We start from the raw sequence: 12,948 nt of genomic DNA, 5'->3' as shown, positions 1-12,948 counted from the left end.
TGTTGCCATCTCTAATGAAAATAATAATACTAATAGAATACAGTAAGTAAACTATACCAAGAGCTAAAAAAATTTTCAATGTTGAATTAATTTTTGGTTTGTTTTTTAATTGAAAAATAATTTTATTTTTATTTTACCATATAACCTTAAATACATTAACTTAAATTCTGAAAAAATTAATATATTTATTTTTTTTTAATTCTGAAAATAATTTATTAAAAAATTATGCATTTATTGTTGGGCATTTTTTTATTCATTTCACATTTTTAGAGTTATAGTTTTACACTATACAAATTATTTCCAAAATTTAGCACAAATGTGTCTAACAATATTGCCACTTAATTCATAGTCAAAAGCTTAATTTTTAAGACAATTTTGCTTGAGTCTTTTGATGTTATTGCCTCATTTATAAAATTATTTTTTATTTCTATAGTTATTTATATGATTTAAAAATGTATTTTTACTTTTCCGTCTTTCTCAACATCAATTGGAAAATGCCACTTCTTAGAACCATACTAAAGCACCAAAAATCCTTACAGGGTCATACCTTTAAAATTCAACACCTGACCATCCCTGGCATTTTTATTTATATATGCTATTACAGCCACTCCTAAAGCTTATTACTACGCTTCAAAGAATAAAGCTTTGCTCAATTCAGATTCGAGATAGTTTCACAGTCCTGTAATGCATTGCACTTAAACTATTTTTCATTCTCATCACATGCAACGTGTGATTTGTATGAGCGTTTATTTACAAAAGCATATTTAAGTTGTATAAATATTGTCTATAAATGATTCAATGGATATTATTTATAGCACAATTTATCTCTTTGCTATAAATTCACATAACCATAATTCGCTTTCATATACGCCTTACATGATTTGTAGCACTTTATCTGAGAACTGCATTAATTAGGGCTTGGAAATAGTTAAATTGATTGTCGGCATATTAATATTTTTTTATCATGTAACTCGTTAGTATTATAAGTGTCAATAGAGTTTTTGTAAATATAATATTTTTGATAATTTTTTTATATATGTATAATATTTGTCGTATTTAGTACCACCAAAAAACATATTTATTTTTGCCTCTGACATCACCAATGGCATTCATAGACATTCTACACGTAGCACCTGTAGACATAGCTGGCAGGTGTATTGGGTCGAAGGCTGCTACATGGCTCATGGAAGCTGAGTATGGTTTCCAAGCAGGGACATTTCGAAAAGGTGGTAGAAGGAGTTTTCTATCTAAAAGGGTAAGGTGTAATCATCTAGTCAAGTGCAAGATTGAATCTCTGTTACCAAACTTAAACTCAGTTGAGAATCTTTAACATGAACTAAAAGCCTAAATTGAAAAACATCACTTTGAAATCGCAGCTAAATTGTGGTAACTTGTGAATTCAATAATATTTTTTACATCAACTTTTCCATTTAATAAATGGACTTCGCTTACATTTAAATTAAAATATCTTCGCGAACATTTTTATAAAGATAATACACTGTTTGCATAGACTTACATCGCAAACTTCACTGAGGCGTAAATAACAAATTTTCCACTTTAGAAGTCAAAACTCGTGCATTGATGAAGGTCAAAATGGGAAGTATTGCAAAAATATTAAATCTAAATTGCTAAATACTGAAGCAAGAAATACTTATTAATTTAAATTTGTCAATGAACTTTGCCACTTGTGCTCAACCAACCACAACTTTACTGATTTTTGTACCTAAAAAGTTTAAAGTACAAAGACAAAAAGCACTGAGAGGCATTTGCAGATTTTATTGCGAATAGCAAATACGAGTACATAAAACTGAAATAATTTTTTTTTAGTATGTTTGTTACTATTCATAAGTAAATCCATAGACTATAAATTTTGCCTATACATACTTATTTATCTATGTAATAGTGTGCAAATGACAATTTTTTTTTTTCATAATCCATTTTTACTTTATTTTTTACTGTGTTTTTTAAAGATAAGTATACCTGCTCGTTTACAACCAAGTGAAAGACCATTGGTTGCCTTTAAATTAATGAACCCACTTTAATTTGTTATGAAAGAGACAAGAAGTATATATACAACACAAAATGTATGTTATATGGTATATTTCTACCTGTTCGTTAATTTTATTTCCTCTAACTTGGAAATGTCTAAACAAAATGGTGGTAAGCGAGAGTCCTTTAGAAAACAGCATACCTGTGTATATGAGTGCGAATATGTTTGAGCACAAAAAAACTCAAAAACTTCACTCAAAATATTTGTTGCTCGATGCTATAGATGGCGCTAAAGTTCAAATTTATTCTTCTGCCTGCTACCTTCGACATGTCTAAACAAAATGGTGGTGAGAGAGTGTCCTTTAGAAAACAGCACTGTTTTGTCATTTTGTCATGTGTATATGAGTGCAAATATGCCTGAGTACATACAAAATCAAAAAATTCACTCAAAATATTTTTTGAATGATACAATAGATGGCGCTGAGGTTTAAGTTTTAATAAAATCGTTATTACTAACGGACTTCATTCATATGCTAATCTTGTTTAACTAAATAATATGCTTATATGTGAATCAGTCAAAAGAGATTTTTCTGAAGAAATATAATCAAATATCGACAATCTGTCAGATTAGTAAAGCTGCGACGAAATACTCTAAATAATATTATTAGCATACGATGTACTTCCATTTGGAATATATACCCATAACAAAAAATTAAATATTCGATATAATAAGTTACGTTGGCATACAAATATCTGTTAAAGATATATTTAATTCGTATTTGCCTCTGCATAAATATTTTCGACAGATGGCGCTACAATTTAATTGTAAATTTTTCAAAACGATTTGAGTTTCTATTAGATGTTCATCGGTTTATTATGCATAGGAATATTTTAACCATGCTGGACTAATCCGCACTTTTCATTATGTCAAATTCAATAACTCTAGAGTGTCTGTAGTAAGCCGCTTAAACCGCCAATTACACTCAAGCATCATTTGCAAACACAAATTGCTAATACTTGTATGTCAAGTTCACTGACGTTAAACTGACAGTAATATGACTGCAGTGACATGTGTTTCCCCAGAATAGAGAAAAATCGCTAAAGCTGCCAATTACTTACAAACATGATTTGTAAGCACAATTATAACTTTTTTCATTAGCTTAATTGTAAATTATTACAAACATGAATTGACAAGCGCTTAAATTGCTTTGAAAAGTCTGTCATTGAATTTAGCTTAATGAAAACCGACCATTATCAAAGAATTTCAACTTAGCAAAAAAATCGTATTTTCAAAAGCATTGTAATACTTGTACACTTTATTTGTAAGTAGATATATAAAGAAAAACATTTCGCAATCAAATGCATATATATAAACAAATATAAATTTATTATTTTATACACTTAATACTATTTATATTTTTATTTACAATTAATAATTAAAATATTTCCCTGAGTATTTTTTAATAATATTTAGTTCTTCTTAATAAATAAGTCGAACGGTATTGCGCCGAAAAATGAATTCATAACGCTCAAAAACATTGGCTCCCAAGTGCTGCGCGTCTGTGGCAACATGATTTTATAGGCTTGACGCCAGTATTGATTAACAAAGTCCAAAATAACGGCATCTGAAAGAAAAACGGTGTAATATTAAGCATATTAAAATTAAATTAAAAAATAATATTATTAATAAATTTTTTTGCAGTATTTTATAAAAATTTATTAAAAAAATTCTGTCATACAAACTGAACGATCAAACGTCCGTATGTGGAAAACTTTTTGATTTGACAATATATTTTCATTACGTTTAGCACGTATTATTACCAAAAGCAACGGGGAATCTCCAAAGAAATTATTCAGATCTGACTACTTAAAATCAAATTCTTATATGGAAAACTCTTTTATATGTCGAGATATCTTGACGAACGTTGGTATGGAATATTTTCCTAGATAACAGTACTATCTTCGAAGAAATCATGCAGATCGGATTATTTTAGCATATAGCTGCCGTACAAACTTACCGATCTGATCAAAATTATGTTTTTGCAGAGATACTTTTTTATTTGTGAAGCGTATTATAGCTTCGGTGTTGCCGAAGTTGACCTTGTTTCTTGTTTTCTTTTGCATTTAACTTTTTTTTTTTGTTTTGTTTAATTATTTTAACGTTTCAAATTTCAGTCAATTTTCCTGCCCTTAATTTCATATACTCACTTAATGCCGGATCGGGCACAAGATTGCTGGCATAAATTTGCATATCACCGATTTCCGGTTCAAAATTGAATTTTGTCAAACGCAGATATGTGTGACCGTCGCGCTCATAAAGTTCACCTTCCGATTCAGAGCTCAAGACAAGATCGGCTAAAAATGGAGGAAAACACAATTAGTTCACGGCCATTTTTTTTTCATACCCTTAGCAACACGCTCTAACTTTCACTTACTCATAGTCACATTGAAGTAACCCTTCGGTGTCATTTTCAATTCGTTTATCGTCATATCCGCTTTGTAGTTGCCTTCAAGGTAGAGACGCGGCAGTTGTGTAACCAATCCCATGCTCACTTTATCGCCATCCATACGGTAATCTACCTTCTGCACTTTGCTCTCGCTGATGCCAAATATACGTACGTTACGTACCTGCACACGCCCCGTTGCAAAACCGCTGCGCACTTCAATGTTGTTGCGTTCAATAATGAACGGATCCATGGGTGGTATATTCAAATCCTTGATGCCATCTTTTAGTCGTGGTGTGATTTGTAGGAAGGCGCGTTTGATGCACTCATTGATATTGATGTCACCCTGCTCGCAGGTTGGTATATCGGCAGCTAAAAATTAATAGAATAAATATTATGTTAGGCACATAGTTGTGGTGTTTAACAAGTCTGTAAATCTGTGAATGAATTATACTGTAAATTAAAAAAATATAACACATATTTAGAATTCATATATATATATATATTCAATAATAACTTAGCGCCAGCTACCTGTTCTCGCTTCACTAAACACTTAGCACTTGTCTAACAAAAGACTTAAGCGACGAACCTGTTTTGTAAATGGAAACTTTTTCATTATAAAATAATAGTTATCGTTACTTAATTTTATTACATATTAGTTTCATAAATTATAACAATAACAACATCTGACTGCAATCGGCAATTGGAAACGTGGTCAGTGCGGCTGATGACACTTGTCCTTGGCACACATGCGAGTTTATTAGTATCAGTGAGGCTTTAACGCCGTCACAGTACATACGTGTGTGCGACACAGATGGCTCACTTCTAGCAGCTGTGCAGCTAAGTACGCTTTGAAATGTGTCGTTTAGAATCTAATTGCTCAATGCATGGTCTCGTAAAAAATTTTAAATTCTAAATTAATTGTTCAAGTGACTTTTGATTTTTGCTTTTGTTGTGACGCAATTAATTTATTTAATGGTGAACATGCCATATCTTGTGTAAACATATGTCAATTAATTGATTCATTGCAAAAAAATTAAATAAAAATAAATTTCATCGAAAAAAATGTTTGAAGATATTCAAAAATTTTTAATATCTTACAATATCTGTTAAATTTTATTTTATTTTCATATATTCATCTGTTTCTAAAAAAAAAAATAATAATAAAAATAAAAATAATAATAAATAAAAAATTTTGTTTGTGATATTCTGTATGTTTTATTAAATTAAATTCACTTGTAACATAATAGCTATAATTTGTGTCACACTACGTTTTGCTAGCATGCGATTTTTGCACGCTAACACTGAAACTATGCATTGACGCTGTTAAACGGAACGGAACTCAAATATTCAAACTTGTATACAAATTTGTTTGTAATGTAACTGTATAGACATGCTTGCAGTTCATTAGCGCGCAAAACACATACAACTTTGAGCGCTCAGATAAATACCGGAAACTTCTTAATAGCTTGAATTTAGTTCTGAGATACAGTTTTTTAAATTTTAGAGGCAAAAACTAATTAGATTGCTTGTTTTATGTTGTCCGTTCTGTGTTTTTATAGCATTTTTTTCCTAGCTTATTTGTTATTGGTTTTTATATCAAGTGTTAATTTTTAAAGCGATTTTTTTCTCCGGATTTCAGTTACTTTGTAGTTTTTGTGGCAGGAGACCTTTTACAGAAACTTTTTTTTCGAATTAATTTTTAATTTTTTTTGTTATTTTTAAAGCATACGATTATTTTTATCGTAAATTTTTACCTAGGATTTTAAATCTGTTCTGATTTTTTTTATTTTTATAGCAACTTTTTTCGCAGCAAGAGTTGATTATAGCAACTTATTACTTACGATTCAAAATCTGTTTTGAATTTTTATAATGTTTTTTGTATTGGTGTACTTATTTATTAGTTTTTATAGCAAGTTTTTTTTCTCTGCATTCATTTGTATTTTTTGTAGCTAGCATTTTTACCAGCAACTTTTTACTAATGAAATAAAATCAACTCTGAATTTTTATAGCAATGATTTTTCATTGGCTTACTTTTTTCTTAGTTTTTATAGCAACTTTTTCGTTGAATTTAGATTCCTTTACGGCTTGTGTAGTTAGAGACTTTTTATATCAACATTTTCTTCCATATATAGTTTCTTCGATATTTTTATAACATAAGATAGTTTTATAGCAACTGTTTATTTATCATTTTAAATCCGCTCTGTACTTTTATAGCTTTTTTTTAGTACTGATTTATTTGTTTCTTGATTTTTATAGCAAGTGCTCATTTCTATAGCACTATTATTCTGCTGATTTAGGTTTTTTGCAGCTCATATTTTATTCCAAATATCGTTTTTTCGATATTTTTTTTTAGAAACTTTTTCGCACAAATTTTAGACCATTATAATAATTACTTTTCTTCATTGTTAGTCTGACAATGGCGTCAGCTCTTTAATTTATCAATGTGATCTTTTATTAAAGTAATATTATTGTATTACAGTTAACTACAGTATAATTATTTTATAGCACTATATACTATAATTTGCAGCAATTGCGTGTTTGTACAAAATAATGTTTAAATTAAATTAACATTCAAATACTAGGATGTGTTATTTTTTAATATCTTTCTGAAAATATTTTGTTATCAGTTTAAAAAAAACGTTTTCCATTATTTTAATAAAAAATTTGTTTGAACTAGCTAACATGGCTAAAATGTTAACATTAATATAATATTGTTGCTTTGTTAACTGGTATGGTAGTGACAGAACATAGTTTTTCTTTTCATTTACTGCCCAATATTTTATATAATAGTGGTAATAGGTATCGTTACAAACCCAACAAAAGTCTATTGAATCAAAATTACAGCAAATATTTTGAACAATATCGCGCCTCTCAAAAACATAATTTGCTTAAGCAAATATTACTGATTTTCTGCACATAAATCTCAATTTTTACTCCACTCTTTTTTATCTCATTTTTGCCTTCACTCTTATCGTTTAATTATTATATATGTACGTTTTAAAATTTATTATTAGTTTGTGTAAGAGATTTCGAACAAAGTAGAATAACCGATCACCCTATTACGATATTACAATAAGTTACCTACACTACCATACTGCCGGTAAATGGGTAGAAACGACCCGTCATAGTTGATTGCTCAGCGAAAAGCACACTACATACAATGACAATTGCTTTTAACAATTAAATTGATTATCTCAGCTGATTTTTAGCTCTACAATGTTGTTAGCCTCTACACTGCAAAAACAAATGGATATAGATAAACCTTGCTTTTTACCGGCCTAACTTGTTTGATCTGAGCTTTGCTTGGCACACATATTTTTCTGCTTGCAATGTAATAAAGATTAGGCGAGGGTACAAAATACAGAGTACGTTCTATGTAAAAGTTTTGAACGTAATAATGTGGAGGCGTCTGACTCATGTTGTGACAAAAGTAATAGCGAAGATGCTGGTAGACATCCCTGACAATTCCCTGACTTCAAAAACTTATCTCAATCTCAAACAAATCTCAATCCTTAATACTAAGGATGAGCACAAATTAAAGTAGATCAGGAGAGGATTGTATATACCATAACATCATCAAATTCAATATGTTAATTTAATCTCACACAAACTAGGTCAGAAGCTTTCAAACCTGCTTTCCATCTACTATTGCTCAATACCTAGTTAAAGAAACTCGCTGTTGGTTAACAGTGGCCAAGTTAGGATCGACGAAGAGAAAGGTTTTGCTATGTTTTTGATGAAATTGGGAGGGATCATCATCTAAGCAGCTCATAGCTCAACTACGGTCAAGCTATTAAATCGGACATGTGTTGTCAACAATCAGACCGTCTGAAAGCAGCAATTGCTCAGAAGCGGTCAGCTTTGCCCAATAGGAGAAGAATTGTTTTCCATCAGGACAAAGTCAGGCTCGCCAAAACGCCAGAAGCAAGGTTAGGAGGCTCTTGTACATCCACCTCATAGTCCGGATCTAACACCAAGTGAATACTACCAGTTTATGCTTTTTGCGAATAATTTTGCTAGTGAAAAATGCGCCACAAGGGAAGCTTGTGATAATCTACTATCCCAGTTTTTCACCAATGGGATCGAGGGTCTCTATGAGACTGACATAAAGACATTACCAAAATATGAATAAATTATTGAAAAAAACGGTGCATATTTAATCTAAATATGGTAATTGAAATCTTCAATTTATGGTAAATCCAAATTAATGCATTTATTTTGACTAGACCTTATATTAAAATTCAAGCTGCGAAAAACACAATTCACCAGTTTGAATGTTTTGTCTATACTAAGTTGGTTAGTCAGTGATCAATGGCAAAGGCAGGGTACATTTAGTTTGCAACAAAGTTTGTAGCGCCCTGAAGGCAACTTCGGAGACCCTATAAAATATATAAATGATCAAGATATAGCTTCCATAGAAACTGAACGAGCATGTCCTTGAAGGGAAAACTCTTTTATTTGTAGAGATATCTTCACGAAATTTGACTCGAATTATTGTTCAGGACAACGGTACAGTCTCCGAAATTTTTCAGATCAGATGACTATAACATATAGCTTCCATAAAAATTGATCCACCAAAATCCAATCCTTGTACAGAAAACTTTTTTATTTGACAAGATATCTTCACGAAATTTTATTCAAATTATTGTCCTAGGCTAATGCTAGCTGCTTACAAACTGGTCGGTCAAAATCAAGTTTTTCAATGGAATCTTTTGGTTTTGTAAAGTTAACGTTTTTTTTTTTTTTGTTTATAATACTTTGGAAACATGTGTGATTGTTAGAATCCATTCCAGTTAAAATATGTTGATTATTTAACTTTATGAAGAAATTCATAAAAAATTCCTAATAAGCTTCATTTAAAAACAGAGCTTTTGTCTTTTATTTCTTTCCCTCATATCAAAATCACTTTCACTTTTTTACAATTCACTCAGCGCTAAAAGGAGACTCACGCAATTCAGAGACTGGTTTGAAATCGGGCAATTGCGGCAACTCAGCTTTCAGTGTAATTTGCGCCGCACACCAGCCATTAAGGCAGACCAACAGAATTAGCATCAACGAAGCGCGCAACATTTTCAAAATTCTTGCCAAAATCACTTTCTAAACGAAATGGAAATCACTTTCTTTACACCCAACGTCTCTTCAAAGGATTTCCTTTAAGCGCCCACTATGTGCCTACGATTCACTGCTTCGTGCTGCTTGACTGCCGCAAGTAATTTTTCGCTTGCGTGTTAAATTCTATGAGAATCCGCGATCACCTCGAGACACGCGCAACAACACTGCAAATCGCTTCGAAAGCATCTAAAATTCTAAATGGCAGGCACAGTGGTTTTATTGCGAAAATGACGATACGCTATCTACTATGTGCCGAGCGCGCACACCCACTTCACCTCAGCGCCGACTTGTCGACAAACAAGTCGTAAATGAAGTAAAGAAAATCGATAAACAAAAATTTTTAAATAAAAAATCAAATTAAAATGCTCGTACTCAGTTAGAATAATGAATAACTATATTAATATTGGCTGGTCAGAGCAATAATTGGGATTGTTGAATACAATTATCAAGCTAGAGACATACATATGTATATGCTTGTATGTGTTTGTGTCGATCAGCTTTACCTACTGACTTTATTGATTTAATGTTTAACTGGTTTTTGCCAGAACAATACGTAAAATATATAGGTACATACATATACCATATAGTATTTACATATATACTATATATTTTTTTGTTTATTTTTGACTCGGCTACCTTTGTAGCTTCCAAAGCATTTGCCGGTTTGTTTGTTTATGCAAAAACCGTTTGCAGTGAGAGTGATTTTTTGAATTTACTAAAGTTTAGTTATATATACAATATATATATTTATGTATATACAGGTAATGGTAGTATCCATTGCTATACTATCCCCATAAACCTTAAAGTCTTCTCACTTTTCTTCGTACACAAAAGTGTTCCTCACCACCAGACAACTTTTTTCAGAGGTTCTGCTTGAGATCGACTGTATCTAAAATTTTTCAAAATGTATAATCGATTATAAAAATATATTAAATTTTGTAATTGTACATTTATTTTATTTATTTATTAAATAAAATTCCTCTTCGAAAAAAAAAATCACAAAAAAAACTTATTTTTCCGTCTGACAAACAGATATAACCCCTTAATAACAACAATTAAAGAGCGGCACAACTAGTTAAAAGAGTGCCTCTAGGTTGATTGTGTTCAACTTTTACTCGCGAACATCATGTAAATTTAGACATGATGTTACAATGGAGTGCGAGTAAACTGTTACGAGCCTATAGTTTGAAATCTGAATTTCGCGTTGAGCAGTTTAGCTACAGAAAGTTTAACAATATTCATTTTTTATGTCATGTAAGCCAAGTTGGTCGTCATCCTCGCGGAGCTTGCCTACAGAATTCTGAAGGTGTAATCTTCATATGGCTTACAGCACACCTATGCTGTTTTACTATTAAGAATAGGCTTTGCCAGACTCCGGTTTTGGAATTTTTCTCAGAGTAAACTAAGAAAGCCATCTTTCGCATAGCTCAAGTGCAGTATTGAACAAGTTTTCGATATTTAATAAATGAGTCTATTTTTGCAAATAAACTACAAGAAAAGTTTACAACTCAATCGAAGCTCCCAAAGAAAAAAATTCGATCACTGTTTCCTTACTGCAAGAATAAATATTCGAAGCTAGACTCTTTTTATTTAAAATAAATGAAAATAAGAAAATGATCAAAAACATAACATAGGAGAGAGAAGTATGTTTGTAGACTTCCTAGGAGCTAGGTAAAGTTCAAGTAGACCAATCTCTCTTAGGATTAAGTAAACGGTTGCACTGATATTCTCCATTCAAGTGTATCAATTTCGTCATTTGAAAAACTTAAATCAAATAACTCAATAAATTTGAAATTAAATCTCTGCTACTTCTTTCATTATAACGCTCACTACGCTTTTATACTTCAAACGCTTATTGGGATAAGCCAGCAAATTTTATTTTAACATAAAGCACGCATAACTGACGGAAGTTCCACACTTACATACACTTACGTACATTTACAAATATTTAGTCACAGCTTTTATTTGCTCATATGCTCAAAGATCTATATGTACCATGCAGGAAAATGAACAAGTAAAAACTGCCTTAATACTAGTACAATGTTTCATATAATGCACATAAATTTAAATTATTATGTTTTCTTCTTGTTATCCCGAAAATCTTATTCAAAATTTTTTTAATTTCTAATCCCAAATACCGGATTCAAAAATTAAAAATTAATTTTCAGTCCCAATATTCATGTTAAAAATAAAAACTAAACTAACTTTATCTGCCCTTAGGAGTACTAACTTTAATTTAATAATTTTCTATATTTAATATTATTCAACAATTGTTATCCAACACTATACCTTTTCACATAACTATAGTTCTTTCTTAATACTACAGTCATTGGAAGCAAATAAACATGTTTTAGAATGTTTAAAATATTTTTAAAGATACTTTTTGTAAGACCAACTACTGGTACAAATTTTAAGAAATTCTGCCAGTCTCGCAAATCCTAACTTTATGTAACCAATTCACGTTTTCCTACTGGGTACATATACCTATAGCCTGCTTATATAAGTTTATGTTTGTATTTGCATGCTTACAAAATTCTTTCATTTTTATTGTTTGTGCTTCTCAGTTGACTTACGTTAAACAATGCTTGCTAATAAATTAATTAGATAGTTTCATTATGTTGTATTGCTTTTGTTTTTGCCTTTGCATCGAACAATCGATTTAGCAATAGTTTTGTTTTTGCTTTTGTGTGTTTTTGTCATTTCGTCACAGTGTGGCGTTCACTGACTAATTTAATTGCCGTCTAATTATGATTGCTGACATGATTTATTCTTTATAAAACCAATTTTTTTTTGCTAAATTTGCACAATAGTTTCTAATGATAGTCATTGTGTCCAATATTTTTTGGTAAACTTCTAATTGGCTTCTTACATAATAGCGATTTCAAAAATATTCGCATTTGTTGGATATTTGATTGTTCGAGATTTTAGAGTGAATGAAGTGTTATAAATACTTATATAACATTTAAAGATTGCTATTTTAAAATTACAAGGTTTCCAAAATTACAAGCTGTCAATATAGATTCGACATTTATGTATACTTTAGAAAATATCATACATGCTTTTACACCGGAATGTTGTAGAGAATTAATAAGTACCAAAACTAGCATCAAGGAACGAATTTTTGATGTCATCGAATAATATTATATCAAGAAACGAACCAATCAATTGACCACTTAAGTTAGATAATTTTTCACTTTTATACTACTTTTTGTGGGCTACGTCAAGACTATAGTTTATGCTAATATACTAGCTACGAACAGTTGAAGCCAATTGAAAAATCATTATTTGGCGCTTTATGGTCCAACTATTAAAAAATATTTCATTTGAATAGCAGTTGTATAAAATTTCGAAATTACGAACTACTACATGCCCATGCATGAATCTCCCCATTATATTGTAA

The 12,948-nt window shown here is 30.6% G+C and overlaps 1 protein-coding gene across 1 annotated transcript; it reads right to left on the bottom strand.

Moving 5' to 3' along the window:
• Nucleotides 1-3,351: 3,351 nt before the first annotated feature.
• Nucleotides 3,352-9,750, bottom strand: LOC106615157 (circadian clock-controlled protein daywake). Its single transcript, XM_014231251.3, has 4 exons — nucleotides 9,386-9,750; nucleotides 4,425-4,805; nucleotides 4,198-4,344; nucleotides 3,352-3,614 (listed from the first exon to the last, which is right to left on the bottom strand). The coding sequence occupies exons 1-4, from the start codon at nucleotides 9,504-9,506 to the stop codon at nucleotides 3,460-3,462; spliced, it is 804 nt and encodes a 267-aa protein (XP_014086726.1). The 5' UTR covers nucleotides 9,507-9,750; the 3' UTR covers nucleotides 3,352-3,459.
• Between the last annotated feature and the right edge of the window lie 3,198 nt (nucleotides 9,751-12,948).

The sequence above is a fragment of the Bactrocera oleae genome, chromosome 3 (genome assembly GCF_042242935.1).
Source record: "Bactrocera oleae isolate idBacOlea1 chromosome 3, idBacOlea1, whole genome shotgun sequence".
In the NCBI taxonomy this organism is placed as follows: domain Eukaryota; kingdom Metazoa; phylum Arthropoda; class Insecta; order Diptera; family Tephritidae; genus Bactrocera; species Bactrocera oleae.
Note: the sequence above shows the minus strand (reverse complement) of the source record. Positions and strands in the feature narration are given on the sequence as shown.